The 17,192-nt window shown below is 43.4% G+C and overlaps 1 protein-coding gene across 1 annotated transcript; it reads right to left on the bottom strand.

Annotated features, from left to right (window-relative positions):
• Positions 1–2,129: 2,129 nt before the first annotated feature.
• On the bottom strand, positions 2,130–7,269 carry LOC8028484 (lysosomal Pro-X carboxypeptidase-like). Its single transcript, XM_040222290.1, has 4 exons — positions 7,210–7,269; positions 6,296–6,436; positions 3,748–3,849; positions 2,130–2,315 (listed from the first exon to the last, which is right to left on the bottom strand). Exons 1-4 carry the CDS (start codon positions 7,267–7,269, stop codon positions 2,130–2,132), a joined length of 489 nt encoding a protein of 162 aa, XP_040078224.1.
• Between the last annotated feature and the right edge of the window lie 9,923 nt (positions 7,270–17,192).

Below are 17,192 nucleotides of genomic sequence, written 5' to 3'. Positions count from 1 at the left end.
TTCGGGCGTTCTTCGATTTGCGGTTGGGGCAAGTCGTAACCGAACCAACGTTTGACATCACAGCGTTACCTCTGGTACGTGATGTCAAACGATGTCGCCACGTCGACTTTCGCCTCGGGAGAACGGGGGGAAGGCTGGTTCAGACATGTGCAACGAGCGCGTACCTACGACTGCGTCCGTTGCAACCGGAGCGACCGGAACGACCACACTGCGCCGCGCGTACACACACCTGTAACCACTACAACAAGCGCAGCGGGTCGTCAGCACGGCGACCGCTTCTGTACGCCGCCGTCAGCAGTGTCAGCGGCCCCTCTAAAAAAGGAGACGCACTGCTACTCAATGCCGTAACAGAATATAGACAGACAGTTTTCTGGTCTAAAGCTTTATTATTTTTTCTTGATAGGCTTGCAGGGTACAGCGAATGAAAAAAAAATAAAATAAAAAAATGCAGCGCCGTCTTGGACGATCACGACTCTAATACACGACATTGCAATAGTACAAATATCGCCACACGCCTTTTCTACGATTATAAAAGACAATGTAACCTTAGCAGCGATATAGCAACGTAGAAATATGATTCCGTGATCAGATAGACGTTGCGAGCGTTCAGGATTGCTAACACTAATCCCTTTTCTCCAGTGATGAAAACGCGTGAAATTTCGTATCCTTTATACGGTACGCGCCAGTAATACCTTGAACTTGAGCACACGCATGAAATGCGCCAAATAAGAAATCCGGGCGATGTTCGAGGACACAAATGCTTAGAAAGCACCACTGTAGTCGAAGTAAACAAACACGACGGCACGGGCGTTTCTGCTATCTTGAGAGTGCCGCCACGACATCGCCGCACGAGTAGGTGGATCTTCCCTTCTAGTACGTGCTGGGTTATCATAGCGACACACGACGAAAATTCACAGTCAAGGATAGCGCTTTTACGCGGAACGATGAGCTTTCACCAGGCCGATCATTCCGACGATCACCACCGACGCCACGTTTGCGGATAGAAGGAGCCGGCCGGCCCGCGACCGGCACGACCGGCCTGCAACGCGCGGAGATATGTGCGCTTCCGCGCATCCCTGGGGAACGGGAAATTCACCCCCCGCGGAGGAAGGCAAGGAGAAAACGTAGACCCTTGTTTGTGAAACGATAATTGCGCTATCGCGTATTCTAAACTAGAAATATTTTACGTCTTGTGAAATTATCATGCACAACATATTTAAATGAACTGAAAATTGTTTTTTTAGCGAAACTTTAAAAAGACCGCCAAAATTTTCAAACATACGATAATTTCATTGGTCCTCGCAAGTACAGAAAAGAGTCCGCACGTATTTTATTCCTGCGTGATTAATAGGCGTTTCTGCCTTCTAAAACTGAAGATACTCATTCACTGACACTTCTTTAACACCATCAGAGCAAAAAGTAGCTTCTCCAAAAACCGCTTGAGTGTCCCTTTAATGCCAGACTTGACCGCGCCGAATTCGTATATGAGATGGGCTTCCTTGAGCTCCCGTTCTAGGTTTGATAAAAATCCGGATTGAAGCAGAATGACAGAGAGTTTGTCAAATGAGTGGTATACATACATATATATAAATATATATATATATATATATGGGAAAAACTCTATAAGAATAGAAGAGAAAAAAAAACCACGACGAAAATATCAATTCAACTTAGCCTAATAAACCAGCATCATGTTTACGGTGGCAACAATTTACTTATGTTCACTGACGAAGGCGATTTCCCATTGGAAGGCTGTTTAAATCCAAAATTGCAAGGAGAAGAGGCGACTTTTTCATAATTTTAGTTCCTGCATATTTAGCGTTAACTTTAAAAAGGTGAGCTGAACGGGGTGATATATTCTGAGCTTGCCGTATGAAACCATATTTAGGAGCTGAAGTGCCATGGTTAACTTAATGGCTGAAACAGAAAGTGTCATGTTAAAAAGTTGAATTTAAGAAGGCATCGCGATTCATGGCTACTATTACGAGCTTCTTTATACTTTTAAGTGAAACCAATTTACGCAGTAAGTTTGATGATCTTGGAGCATTCGCAGAAATAGTGAAGCCTGTACACGCGTTGCTAATAAACTTTATAAAACCAAACTATCTTTGTGCCCGTGCAAGTTTGACTCACGCCGCAATGAGGTGCGGGTACTTGATCCTGAACCAGGTAGCCAGCATGCCTCCATATGAGCCACCGAAGGCTACAAACTGACTCTTTGCCGCTCCAGCTAAAGTAGTCTTCAAATAGACCACCAAGTAAGCGTAGTCGGCCAGCGCCTGTTCCGAAGTTAGGTATCCAAGGTTTTTGGGACTCTGAAAAAAAAAAAAAAGAAAAAGAAACAGATAACGAAAACCACAACGTTTCTAAAAAGAGCGTATCGCTCGGCGTTCCGTTTTATTAATTCAAATCTGCATGCGCAACCCTGTTCCTTTATCCTTAGAGCAATATCAGAGAGTTTTGACGTGTGAAAGAAGGATCCTATCTTTATACCCTTACTAAGAACAGATGCGTTGTAGAGATGACGAGAGCTTAAAGTCAGAGTGCGACTGACGAGCCAGTAGGACCGATCGTGCAACTTCAAAAGAGCAACGCCATGAAGCGCATGTCCATCATTAACTGTGAACTCAATCAAGCGGAGCGAATGCGCCTTGGTCTGGTGCTTTTATTTTGTTCCGTTTTTTTTTTTTGTGTTTGCGAAATTTCACCTTTTTTTTACCCAATTTCGCAGTTGATAGTCTCAGTCAGATAGGCGCTCCTCGTTCACTCTAAAAGGGGATGGGACTTCACTTTTTTTACGAACACGGAGAGTGCGAGTCACGGCTAACAAAGAAGGATTGTATCGAATGACGAAGATGAAAATACAATTAGATATGAGCTGCACGATGTGCGAAGCGTTAATAAGCCTGACGCATCACTCGCTCGTTTTCACCGTGAACATCGTAATTTCAGCTCTTATAACATTCCGAGCATAGTCAATCGCTGAGAACCTTCTACTGTTCACCGCCACTGGCTTGCTTCCGTGTTTTGGAGGAAAACAAAGAGAGATATCACTTTTTGGCCTGTGGAGCAAGCACCAAGGATAGACAATGAAATACCGCCACAGTAATGTTAGTCCACGCCGGTTTGTTTCATTAAATAATTCAAAGTTATTAGTGAGTATGCGCGTGCATCGTCGAGATTTCTCTTAACGTGTCAAAACAACAAAAGTAGTGTTGTGTTATTTTGTCTTTTCTTGCGAAAAGAAACGCACATCGCCGAACGAGGTCTTTGCACGATTGCAGCGCCAAGCGGTCCGGACCAGATGCCAATGTTTCAAAACTAACCATTATCTTTTTCTAAGCTATAACGTTTGAACCAGGTTACGGAAATCTCTGAAGCATTGACATCAGGGTGGGACCGATGGCGCTATATACGGAAGGAGACGGAGCGTGCTCTCATCAGTAGCTTATTTCACAGTAATGAAAAACAAAAACAAATGCTTTACAGTTGTTTCTTTTAAGGGGCACCTTGTATGTAGAAAGGACTTTTACCCAGACATATTTTGAGTTGTTGTTGTTGTAGGTCTTGCGCTCTCTCAATTGTTGCCATAAATAATTCAAACTTTTATATCCGCTCTCTTTGAAGAATTTTAGCCCAAAACAGAAAACCCTTAATGGCGACCGCGTAGGAGGTTATACTATTTTTATGCAATTAAAAGCTACCATATTTCTATATATAAATAATGTTGCTTCATCACGGAATTACCTGATAGGACTCATCGCCGAATGGCAAAGATTTTCCGTAGAACCGATGTTCAGCAAACACGACAAGGGCTTTGAAGTCAGGCGGCCATTCCCAGATAACGCCCTAAAATAAAATCAGAAAAATACAACAGAAGAGAAGCGTTACATACCAAACTAACCGTATTTAACAGTATTTTGAAGACACATTGGAGGGCGTAAGGACGTCTTGTTTTTTTTATTATTTTCCGTTTCTGTGGGTTATAAAAATATTCGATAGAAACTTCTCTTAAAGCACTGCAACAGCACTTACTTTAAAAAGTAACAACAAAGAGCATTCTCGAACCTCAAAGAAAAATGTGGGGGGCAACTTTCGGACCTGCCTGCGTCTAAAAAGTATTTTGTTTTGGAAAAGGTTCATATTTTATTGAGCACATCGTCGGCGTGCCGTGCTCGTAAATTTTGAGATATTTAAATAGAAAACGTCAATTAAGCGCGAGACAAATGGACGGCAGAATCGTCCGATGCGACGTCCGAACCGACAGTCCGAAAGCCGCTCCGAATCGCCGCACGCGACAGTTTGAGATACACGCTTCCGACCTTGCATGCGACACGACGATCCGTTCGGCTTCGCCCAAAACCCAGGAGATCCAAGCGTTCCAGCGGACTCCGGGGGTCATCTCTGGTCTCGGATTGACGGTTCAGCTCGCACGAGCGAAATTACGAGCTCGTTCTCGCTAACGCGTGCATTATTTGCTGGGGCCATCTTTCTCGAATGGGTCAGCGAGATTCATGCGTCCGGCTTCCCTCGCCCGTGCCGTTATCGCGTTCGCTTCGCCCAGCCAGACCCAGTACGTCATCATGACGTTCGCGATAGCTGTGCTGTCATTGGCTGGACGCATCCGACAATCCGTCCGCCGTGCGAAACTATCTGGCGCGTTGGACGCACGTCGGATCGCCGATCCGACGTCTGAAGCGACCAAATTTTTCGGATCAGGCAGTCGTACTGCCGGATCGGACGTCGGATCGGATGGTTTTTTCGCGCATGTGTCTCGCGCTTTACAGAGGTACTTACGGCAAAAAGAAATGGGAAGTTCGAAAAAAAAATTTATATGGTCTACTTAAAGCAGAATTTAATAAATACTGTGATCTATTTTTGTTTCTTTTTTGATTGCTTAACAATACATTTTTGGGATATATGCATTTTTCTCTGTACGTCTAGATATATGTCTGGGTGAGATATTTTCCCTGTATATACAGCGAAAAATTAATATTACCTTGACTATAGGCATTATAGGCTTGTCATTTTCGGCGGTACAAGCACGACCGCTTGATACTTAAACTCACGGACTCTGGTCAGTGCTGGCAAAATCACGGGCCCGAGTGGATGGTTTTAGGAAATTCTGTGAGTGTACGAGCGCTTGCGCATGGAAAGCACTTCTGAAAATTACGCGTTCGCGCCTGTACCTTTCTCCGTGCACAAAACAGCTTGTCGGATGAAGTTATAAAGATTTGAGCCTTGAAATCGTCAAGTTGTTTAAATTCTATAAAATACAAATAAATATCCTAGAAGTACTTTTAAGTCGCTCGTATACTTTCAGTGAGGTTAAGTTCTTTCGTAGATTTCGTGTAGTGAATGGCATCCATGTCTTTAAGCTTCGCCGATACGCAGCATAAATATTGTTTAAAAATTTCCGGAACTACATGTCAGTTCTCGAAAAATAATTTTTAAATAACGAATTCTTTTAAAGGAAACCTCCTGACGCCCGAAATGTGCACTTTGTGCGCTTTTTCCCTACATGCGTTCCTGCCTTTTCACGGGAAATTTATCGCTTAAATCGAAATCACGTAAACTTAAGTCGCGTGACCTACGCATCGAGGCTGATTAAATGTAGCGGTGAAAGTGGCGTCAAGTACCTAAACAGAAATTGAGTGCATGTGCTAACTTCAGGGAGAAAGCTGACGACATGTGACCTGACGTTACGTGGCCTATATAATCAATTAAGTTTCCACGCTATATTTAGAGAGAAATTTACGTCACGTCACGTATGAACATAATTTTTTCTCGCCAAATTCAGCGAAAACATTGGCATCACGTGGTCTATACATTAATTAAGTTTCCCAGGTAAACTTAGCGAGAACATTTACAACTACCGGAGATATTTACGTCACGTGACGTAGACACCAATTTAGTTTCCTTGGAAATGTTTGCGGGTAAACTGACGTCACGTGAGGGGACGTTACGTGACGTACAAGGTTTTGCCGCTGCATTTAGTGGAGAACTTTTTAAACAGTACATTTTTTCTTCCCTCGCCAAAGCGGCTGTATAATGTCTTCTAAATAATTTTATAAAATCAATTATTTAAACTGCATTTCATGTATTATATAAACCGATTTTAATAAAAGTTGCTGCCATTTAAAAAATAATCCTTGCTCGGTTATTATTACCATTTTGTTTAATACATCAAGTGTTTGTTTCCATCAAGCAAGAAAACTGTCTATCGTTTACGAATCCGGTGTTATCGTTCTGCTATTTTATGTCAGTTTGGGGTTGCTAAAAACAATATTCTCACCGTTTCCTTTATGAAGGTCTCGTAGGGGTCCTCGTTGCCAGTGTAAAAAAACACGGGGCCCCCTTTTCTGTCCCAGAACTGGTCGGCGATCGCGTACCGCATCTGGTACGTCCGGTTGTCTCGGAAAGTGAAGTGATCGACCTGAAGATAGAGTACGTTCTGTCGAAGAACCGACAAAACATGCACTACTATTGCCTCTACCCCGGTCTCGATGATGGCTGGATGGAGGCAATATTACCTAGACGACAAGGCCTGCTTTTGATGACATCGCAGGTGGACCCCCAACCCGCACCAAACACAAACACGCTGTGCAGCTCAACGAAACGTCGAGTGCGCTGGAGCGCGTATGAGGAAATTGGCTTGACACTACAAAAAAATCATTTGTGTGGCAACGTGTGGGCAGGTATCCTTGGTCAGTACTGAATTGTCGCGTCGTAAATATCAATGTTACATGGTTTAGTCATTTCTATTTAAATCGTCAGACACAGTGAAGAATTCTTTAGCTCGTGAATTATTAGAGGTTTCTCGCATTTTCATTTCTTTTTCTAGCGTGCGGGTGCATTTGCACTGTTTTGTACAGCGCTGAAAAAATGTCTGAGTTATGTCTAATTTCTTAAATGACCTAGACATCGTCCGAGTTATCAAAACATGTATCCTTCGTTTAAGCTTTTCTTTTTTCCCCGTTGAGACCTTTGCTGCTTTCAGAAAAAAAAGTTGACACAATCAAACTGTAGCCAGAGCATTCTTAGAGCGAGTATATTAGCATTCTCGGGCTTGACAACACACAAAGTTGTGAAGCTCCCGTGTGTGTGTTTGTGTTTGGGTGTGTGCGTGTGTGTGTTCGTGCGTGTGTCTTAAAATATTTGTTGTGTGACCAATATTATAAATTCCCGAAATTCATATAATAGGCTTACTTTCGTTGCCAAGTTGTACTCTTTGTATGAAATGTCATCTTGACTTCCCAGCGCAGGCATTATCACAAATAAAGAGGTTGCGAGGCGAAAGAGGATCATTCTTGCTTTCACAGCGCTCTCAGCTTTGTTCCACTGCAAGATTTTGTAAGGAGTTGCTGTGAATAATTTCATGCTTAAACAACTATTGCGAACAGTGTACAAAACACTATTAGGTTATTAATGCTACGTGTTATTTTCATGATACTTAGAAAACGTTAATATAAGAAATTACCAAGGTTCATATTCAGGAGGGTTAACCAAGAAAGCAACGCTGTTAATGAATGCACGCTTTTGGTACATTAAAAAACAAAGACAACGTAGGAAGCCATTCTAAAAAAAGTTGACACAGTATATTACTTGGTAGCATAAGAGCACACTCTCTTCGCTAAAGGCTTTCCATTTAGAAAAATTTAACAATTACATCTTGTAACCTGTAAGCTTTGCCTTAATGTTAGATAAAACAATAACTCAAATTTCACCATAGCGCGAGAACCAAACTGAAACAGGGTCAAACCCAAAAATTCTGCGAATTTTGTGAATCTAGTGTGTGAGTTTTACCACTATATTTGTATAATTATTGGTTCATTTTGTCAAGCATGAGCTTGTAAGTGTTTGAGGTTATTATATATACTTGCAGGCTAGGCTTTGTCTTTTCTGCGAATGCTTTTTGGTTGCAAAAGGAATGCATTTACAATTTTGCTGCCAGCTAATCCAGAATAAGACGGCTTCCAAATTTTTTTAACAATTACAAACAGCTAGCAAAATATACGCCTTATCTAAAGGCTAGCGAAAGAAATTAACTTTCTAATTATAGGTCAATATTAATCCTTTACGGTATTCTTTTTGAAATTTGCCCAGAAACAATATTTTATGAATCTATGACAAAATTGTGTTGCCATAACAATAACAGGTTCTAATTCGGGTACAGAAAGAGTTGGTTAAGAGAGTTAGGTCTCCTTACAGAAGATTCAGACAGGTTCCGAATATTATTGAACATAATTTTTTAGCTCTAGGAATTTTCTTAGACAGCTAGTAAGGTTTCAAAAAGAACAACAAACAGTCATAATTTATTACAAAACTAAATTATATAAAGGAATGTAATTTAGGGATAATATCGTTTGTGTTTTACGACATCATAATTCGCTGTAGTGCGACAGCATGATTAAAAATTGTAATATCTTTACATTCTGAAATTCGTAAAACGCACTGATATATGGCGAACAAAAAATGTAAGACGTCATTAAAGTATTAGAAGATCTCCAACGAGAAATGTGATCGGAATCCCGAGCCCTGAAAACAAGTGTTGATGACTGCAAAAAAAAAAAAAAAAAAAAAATAAAAGCCACAGACGACTTTACGACGGGACGCGACGATGTAAAACTGATGCACAAAGGTGTCGAGAACATTCAGAATGACTCTGATGAGCTACAAAATGAAAATGCTTTCCTGAAACAACAGTTGTCAACAGCTCAAACCGAAATCCAGAACCTTGATCAATACAGTTGAATGCACAACGTAGAAATAAAGGTTTTTCAGAAAGGAAACAACGCGCATGCTTTCGAAATTGCCAAGAGCGTTGGTGTTCTTGTCAAACTTCCACTCGATATACCAACATCGACATTCGCCACTTTTTTTCTGCGCGCTGGAACGAGACTGAGAACACAATGCTCCGGTTTGTGACAAGAGGAAAACGCTACGAGTTTCTTGCTGCGTCACTCAAAGCGACGTTTAACAACAAAGCGGTTGGGTTCCCGGACTCAGAAAAAAAGCCAGTCTTCGTAAATGAGCGTCTGACTCAAGAAAAACAACAGTTACTGGGAGCAGTAGTAGCGAGGAAAAAAGTAAGAAAGGAAAGCACTAGAAGCAGTCAGGACAAGAAATCGAAGGTTTTCACGAGGCAAGCAGATGACTCGTGCACTGTGTAAATCAAGTCTAAAGAAGAAATGTCGAAGATAAACTAAACGTAGGACGACCACCCCAGGAAGTACAGAAAAAAAAAAAACTACTGGTCCACCACAGTTCCTAGATGTTAAAGTATTTAATAGCTTTGTTACAAAAGTGTCCAATACATTTTCTATTCTTCATTTGAATATTAGAAGCCTTCAATATAAGTTTGATGACTTCGAATGTTTTATTAAATCACTAAAACTGAAATTTGATGTATTGAAATTAAGCGAGACTTCGTTTAGAAATATTGACGTATATCTGAACGGACATCACTGCGAATCTGGAGTTTATTGCTTTTTTGTCACAGCTAGCAAACCTAACTGAGCGTGAATCAGTCTTCGATGTTCATCGTAGAGAATTCTGGAAGGTTCCCCATTTCGGTACAAATTATGCACTGCAGTCTCTTGCTCATAATCTACCTACATTGCTTAACAACATTGTAATGAACCGCATCGATATTCATTGTATAACTAAGAAAACATTGCGTACTTTTTTGTGTTGATAAATTAAGAAAAAAAAATGTTCTCTAATGTCGGTGATTTTCAAATTTTATTGGACCATTTTAAATTGTTTGATTTGAATATTGCAAGAAATATTTAGGATTGTTTAAATATGATTGTGTTCCCTGTACATGCAAGGGCACCGGACCCAGTCAAGCTAGCTTCTGTAAGCTTTTTGTCCGGTGTCCTCGGCATAACGTTGCTGAAATAAAGTTCAAAGTTCAAAGTTCAAATCTGTATATCGGCTGCATAAGCCTGGAAATGGCGTTGCTTTGCATATCAATTATATCATTGACTTTGTTTTATTCACGGACCTTTTAGTGACCACGCCCGATTATGAATCTATTGCATTTGTGTGTTGAGCCATTTTTGTGTTTATCCTGTAACGTCTTCCTGATGGGAATAGATCGGTGTGCTTCATATTTCTGAGTTCTGTTCTTCATTATGCTAGCTCCCTTAGACGTAAGGCGATATATGTTGGTGAGACAAATATCGATGTACCGGTTGAAAATGCACAACAAATAAAACTTTTAACGCTTGTACAGTATTTTGGGTGTTATAACGTAATTCACACCCACACTCGTGTCACGTGCACATTCTTCACACTACTTGATGCATGCATCAATGATTTTGACTCGGACGACATACCCTCAGGAACCATCACCACCGGGATAAGTAATTATATGCCAATATTGTGTATTTCGACTAAAATAAATAAACAAACGTACCAATCGATTGGTTCCTCGAAGTTATCGATATATATTGGAAGAAGCGCTGAACACACTTTATAATTTATTAGTGGCAAAACGAAACGGAACCATGTTCTGTCTGAAAGTAACCTGAATAAATCATACGACATATTATCGAAAACAATACTTAGCTCCTACGAGATATCGTTTTCACTGCAATCGAAGAAGCCGAATAAACGAATTGGAAAAGCTTAGAACACGAAAGACCTTTTCTACAGGAGGTAGAAAAACAAATAATATACAAGCTTGGTTCGTCGAGGCTCTAGATAAGACCATTTTTTAATTCAAAATATATGAAACCTAATTAAACTCCGACATTCAAAAATTAAAGCGAAATTTCTTTCAACCCAAGTTTAACAAGGTACACGACGACCCAAAAAAGATACGGGAAACGATACACGAGCTTGTGATACTAAAGCCTCGTCATAACAGCTTACCAGACCTTACAATAGACGAAGAAATCCTATCTGGGATTAAGCTGGCGACAAAATTGAACACACATTTCCGATCGGTCAGCAGAGTACCGAAAACCCCGCGCGAGCGCTTCCGAAGAGAGAGAGAGCTTCGAATGACCATGAAACGAACACCACAAAGGAAAGCTTTTCGGCGTCGATAAACCCCTCTTCAGCCGAAAACGAGGATGACACCGAAGTCAATCCGAACCCGCGGATTGACAAGGGTAGAAAACGATCGCCATCAGGGCGAGGAAGTGCGGCCTCTTTTCCGCCGAGACGCTCCACGATCATCGTCACGCTCCGACCACGGACGAGATTCAACATCGACAGCATTCCCAAAAGAATGATCGCTACTCAACTCATGAGAACTTTGGACCCCGGCGTCAGGTCAGGCCAATGTGGAAACACGACATCTGTCGGAGCAAACCCACTGTCGGTGTCCTTGTTTGAGCCAAGACACCTCGAAAGTCTGCTTACAACAACCTCAGTTCAATAAACACACGAAACGGTGGAGACGCATGCGTACCAAGCACCCACGCGCGGCATGGTAGGCGGGGTCATATACAAAGTGGATCTCGACGAATCGGCCGAGACGCTGACGAGCTGCATTTACTCCGAAACCCACGAAGTGCTTCAAGCAAGGCCCATGGACAGAAGTGGTGCTTGCCTCATCACCTTCAGGGAGGTCCAGATTTTCCCAACACGTGAAATATCGCGGGGGCAATTCTCCATACCGTCCAACAGCGGTCGTCTGCCACAGGTGTCACGGCCTCGACGACAAAGCCTACATCTGTACTAAAAAGGAGCGATGCGACCACAGGATATGCGACTGACGAGAGATTTATAAGCCGAAAAGTGATGTGGCTCGGTCGGCATTTCATTTTTATATTTAGCTTTCAGAAAAGCTGTCCCCAAGTTGAGCAGGAAGCAGGCGCTTGTTCTATTTATTCATTTTCATCAGAATAATTCGAGCAAATACGAGAGCAGGCTCACATGTATTCGCTTTTTTTTTTCTTGAAAGCTGCAACCAACGCCCAATAGAAGGGAGATTTTTTTTTTTAAGCTACGCAGTGCTTCATCTTCGCTCGCTTTGCGCTCGTTTCATGCGCTCGTTTTGGTGAAATGCAGGTGGTGTCTTTCGTTTTTCCGCAGCAGGAAGAGAGTGATAAGGAGGGGGGAGAGGGTGACTCGTACGACACTGCCATTAGTCCGAAGCGCAGACGTAAGCACGCGTCAGCCTCTCCCCCTCCTTCTTTCTCTTTTCTTTTAGCTGACAAACGAAAGACACCGCCGGGCTTTCCTCGAAATGAGCGTTCAATTGCTAACGCGTTAAAAAGCTGGGGCACGGCGTAGCTTCCAGGACAAAGTGTCCCTCTATTCGGGCATTCACATATATATGATAGGGTTAAAATAACTTGGGAAGTTCCACCGACCCCACACGAGGCACTCCCAACACAGGCGAATCAGAAACAGACATAAAAAAATTGCAAGACAACCGCGCAAATTTTGGTTCTTGCGTGAAGCGTTTGGTTCGATCACCCCGCTCAAGGGTGTTTCTCTGGCCAGACGTGTTGGCAATGTCAATTAATAATTTTCTCTTGACAAAGGCCCACTTGTTCTCTTCTCCGTTTCTTGAATGCGTAAGCGCTATCCGCGATACATGGGACATTTTACAAAGTTACGAAATGGGTACACTTGTCACTTTTGTATCTCCTGTCTGACGTGAAACAACGGTTCCCAATGCGGGACTGTTCCGCTAATCGCAGGATTAGTGGCCCCCCAAGTTTCAGTGTGCTTGCAGGAATCTTGATTACGAAAAACAAAAGGAGTAATAAAAAATAACGAAAAAATAATTCAAAAGCCTCAATTATTAAAAAGCAAACGATATCAGCTTCACTGAAAAATAATGACAATGTAATCGGGCGTTTCGTCTTTCTTGCAAAAGGCGTCATGAGGGCGTGCCAAGAGGGGCATGAATGAGTGCAAACGACAAGCAGAAGAGCTATTCGCGTAGCTCTTCGTACACACTTAAGGAAAAGGGCTCCATTGGGATTGTACGACAAATGAATTGGCGCGAATCCACCTCGATTTCAGGTATCTCCTGGGGTCCTGCCCTTGTTTTCACCATAGAGGGACGTCATTTGAGAAGTCAGATGAGTCGCCCCACAATAAGGGGGGAGGGGGACTTTGGAGGCTCCAAATTAGGGCCTATCCTCCGAGAGCAAGGGAAGGGGGCGGATTTAATAATAAGCTTTTTTTCATTTCCCATTACAGGTAATGATGGGGCCAAGAATAAAAGCCGCGATAGACAGCTTAACAAGTTCTCGGCCCCAGTGACATTATGCAGCAGTCAGAGGAAACAAAATAAAACACAAAATCATTCAATCAAAGAACAAGCACATTCAACGGATATTAATTACCCTGTTAATCTTTAAAACATATAAATATAGAAAATCTTCGTTTACATACTAGACACAAATACATGGACACGAGGAGGAATTACCAGGATAACAACTTACCGAGAACATATAGATACAACATCGAGGTATATACAAAACCAAATATCAGTACACTATATCAAAGCTATACATGACAGTACTTAATTCATTTAAACTCAATTTATGTATATCAATATTGCCAAAAATGAGTGAATTGAGAAGTCTTGGGACTCGGCGGGATAACATTTCTTTGCCAACATTCAATCGACACGCTGGTATTGGCCAATAATCGGGGTTACGAGTTTGATACTTTACAAGTTTTTGTAAATTTGACAATGTTACCAAGGAAGAGGTGTTATGTTGCGATTCCATGAACTAGTGTGCTTAATACATGAATACATGAACATATAATAAAACATCGGACGGCCCTTACGCAGCAAGGAAACCTTAATGAAGAGATGCTGTCACGCGCCTATCAGCCCGATGAGTTCGAGTGACCTTGTGAAGCTAAGAAAACAGGCTTTTGAGGGGGCCTCCCTTCTTGCAAGGCGGTTCGTTTGCTGGCGGATTGTAGAGGAGATTTTGCAGTTTTCTGTAATCACTCGCTTCATTTTCTCCCGCTTCGGGATCGAGAGATAGAGCAGCGAGACGATCTTTGAGAAACATAACCAGATGCGGGTTTTTTCGGCGCCCGTAATTCTCAAGCTTGTATTTTTATTGCACAGGCGTCTAAGAAAAGGCTCAGATCGTGATTTTCATAAAAGAAAACGTGGGTGACGCTTCTTGGAGCGCTCTAGAATGCCTTCTGACCGCTTTGTCTGTCGCTGCGCGTTGAAAGGCTGCCTTTGCCGCGAGGTAATTTCAAAGATTTCCTTGTTATAACCCTTTGTGTACCAGCAAAGACTTCCCACTTCGAAAGCCGTTCACTTGCGTGCATCGCCGATGGAAGTGCAATCGAAACATTCAGAATATCATCTACTAAAACTGGAACCCGACTAGAGGTGTTGTAGGGCGTGCCCCCGTCTCCATACTTCCACCATCTCTGGTCATTACATGCAAGTGGAACCAGAAGGAGCAGGAGCTTACTGAAGTACAAAAAAAAAAAAAGAAGAGAGAGTTACGGAGCGAAAAGTTTGTCTCCCATTAGCGATCTTATTTTTCTTCAAACGCGGCAACTAAAAAAAAAAAAATAACCCACCGTTTTTTTTTTAGCCATGGTATTAGGACTATATAATCAACGCCACCATCGTGCGCGGCTTGAAGTGAGAAGCTGTAAACGGTCTCTTGAAACTCGCAAAGTGTGTGAGGCTTACGTGACCTCAACGTACCCATATTCATCTGTATATTTGAATTATGCCAGCCTCACCTGACTCAGCACTCTCGGGATTGTTGTTATGAGATGTTTGCACAAATGTTACCGTGGAAATGTGATTCCCGGCAACAACAACTGTACGCCACGTCTTGCACACTTCTCCCTTCGTTTTCGTCCGTGTTGTTTTGGCGTATTACACCATGAACTACAAAGTGTATTCGAAGGAACACGTTATACAGTTTTTTTCTTTTTTTTTTTGTGCTACGTGGGATTCGATGGTGATCATTTGTCTGTTGTGGCAAGACTCTGTCAAGCTGACTCTACTAAACTTATGGGGTCCAATGACCCTCTTGAGCCGAGAGGAGTCACTTGACTCTGCGCATTTAACTAGACTCATTTGACTCCAGTGTGCTGAGAAAATCCAAACTGCTTTAGACCCCCTCAGACGCGAAGGTGATAATTTGACTCTATTGACGAGGCTCTGTCGTGGTGACTCCACCCATATTAGAATGTCAGGTGCCCCCCCCCCCTCCCCCCCCCCCCCCCCCCCCCCTGGGCCGGAGGGGGTCAGTTAATTCCAGATATAAATGCATACTCGAATGACTCCAGTGCATTAAGGGACTATAAACCGCTTTGGACTCCCTTTGGCTGAAAACAGGAGTCACACCATGCTGCTGAGAAATCAAGGGGAGCCAAAAACGTGTTTGACTGCACCTGACTCCCTTTTTTTGTTCGCGCAGACGCAAAAGGAACCCCAATTCAAGGAACTGCCGAAGCTGCCCGCCTCGCGCTTGTCAACGTTCTCGACTACCAGACCAGGCATGGACTGCACGCGCGGCAAAACGATACAATACTTGACCTTACATTTGGCAGAATCCCAACTTTGTCAGAGACTGGAGATACGGACCGGACCGTATAGGTTCCGAAGATTACACTATATGTCTCGAACACAACATGAGAAACACCGACGAACGCACACGTCCTTCGCAGGTAATTGACTGGGATGCATTCAAATTCGCCGTTGAGGTGTGCGAGGCAACGTTGCCCATCGTCGAGAAGCTACGAAGAGCCGTGAAAGACTCTACAAGAGAGATAGAGGTGCTCGAGAGCGACCCCGTTCCTGAACAGCATCTGTTCAATCCATGGAAAACGCGTCAGCAACTGCACGACCACTACCTTTGGGACATCAACCGTTTCGAAGACTTACTGAAGGTACAGAACAAGACGGCACAAGCGCGTCGCTACGCCAGACGCCTATCAAGATCGTGGTGTTTTGGCCACTGTGAGTCCTTTGATGAGAAGACAGGAACAGGGAAATTATATGGCACTTACCGAGCGCTGATTGGCAAGACCAGAACGGCCAACACAACTCGCAACATCCTGATTTCTACCGATCTTCCCCCGCGGGACTTTGAGAGGTAGGCGACCCGCACGTTCTTTTTGCAACCTGTCACACCTCCAGACCTAAGCACGTACCTTCCGCGCAGGCCTGAGGATGACCATAACACAGAACTCCCCGTTTACGCTACAGAAACTCACCCTGGCCCCCGAATCAGTCAACGTCAGCAGCGCACCGGGCAAGGACGGTATTACGTGGAGTATGCTACGTAATCTAGATGATGAAGGCAGACTTCAGCTCTTCGATGAACTCAACACAGTGGGGATGTCGGACGACCTAAGTGCGGAATGGAAGCGCTCGGTTGTCCATCCGATCCGAAAGCCTGGTAAGAAGCCCGACCGCATACATAATTTAAGACCTGTTTCTTTGACTTCGATGTTGTGCAAACTACAAGAGAAGATGGTCCTCACCCGACTGACTTACCTCGTATAGAGGAGGCCGGAGACGAGCCATGCTATGACAATGCTCAAACAGGGTTCCGTCCCGGGCTGTCCACGCGCGATAGCACATACGTCCACTTCGCGACCTGAGTGGCTGCAGGCGCAGGCGAGGTGTCAAGATTCCCGGCGTACTGGCTGCAGTCGATCTTAGAAAGGCCTTCTAAGCAGCGACGCAGGCAGTGGTTATCAGGAAACCTCAAGAGTTTGGTGCCGGCACACGCATAGTGAATTTCGTCAAATGCTTCCTAAAGGACAGAACGCAGGAGATAACAACTGACATCCGTAATCCGTGCATTTACACCAACGTAGTAGGCGTCCGGCAATGGGCAATCCTCTCGCCGGCGATTTTCAATCTTGTTATGAGAGAAATCGCAACTGAACTCCACACCATCTCGCACTTCCACCACACAATGTACGCCAATGAAATTACTCTGTGAGGTGATCCGAAGAGCACGAAGTTCGACACGCGAGACGTCACGTACACAATGCAACAAGTGCTCGGTACCATCGACCGATGCCTATGCAACACGCGCATGCAGCCGTACCACGATAAGATGCAATATCTCGTCATAGCCTGCCTCTACCTTTACAAATCACAAATACACCCCACTCTAGCCGGCAAACCCATCGAGAACGCCGCGAGTTAAGTTGTTGGTCCTCCCGGTGGTGTGGAAGGCAGGTCCCGCTCCGATACTCTGGAGCGT

The sequence above is a fragment of the Ixodes scapularis genome, unplaced genomic scaffold (assembly GCF_016920785.2).
Source record: "Ixodes scapularis isolate PalLabHiFi unplaced genomic scaffold, ASM1692078v2 PGA_scaffold5__190_contigs__length_132052651, whole genome shotgun sequence".
Taxonomy (NCBI): domain Eukaryota; kingdom Metazoa; phylum Arthropoda; class Arachnida; order Ixodida; family Ixodidae; genus Ixodes; species Ixodes scapularis.
Note: the sequence above shows the minus strand (reverse complement) of the source record. Positions and strands in the feature narration are given on the sequence as shown.

Bases quoted from the DNA above. Each gene is read 5' to 3' on its own strand.
- LOC8028484 (XM_040222290.1), bottom strand. From the start codon at position 7,269: ATGCCTGCGCTGGGAAGTCAAGATGACATTTCATACAAAGAGTACAAC. The intron at 3,850-6,295 runs GTGAGAATATTG...ATTTTATTTTAG, and splicing joins AGACCTTCATAAAGGAAACG to GGCGTTATCTGGGAATGGCC. The intron at 2,316-3,747 runs GTAATTCCGTGA...TTTTTTTTTCAG, and splicing joins TCGGCGATGAGTCCTATCAG to AGTCCCAAAAACCTTGGATA.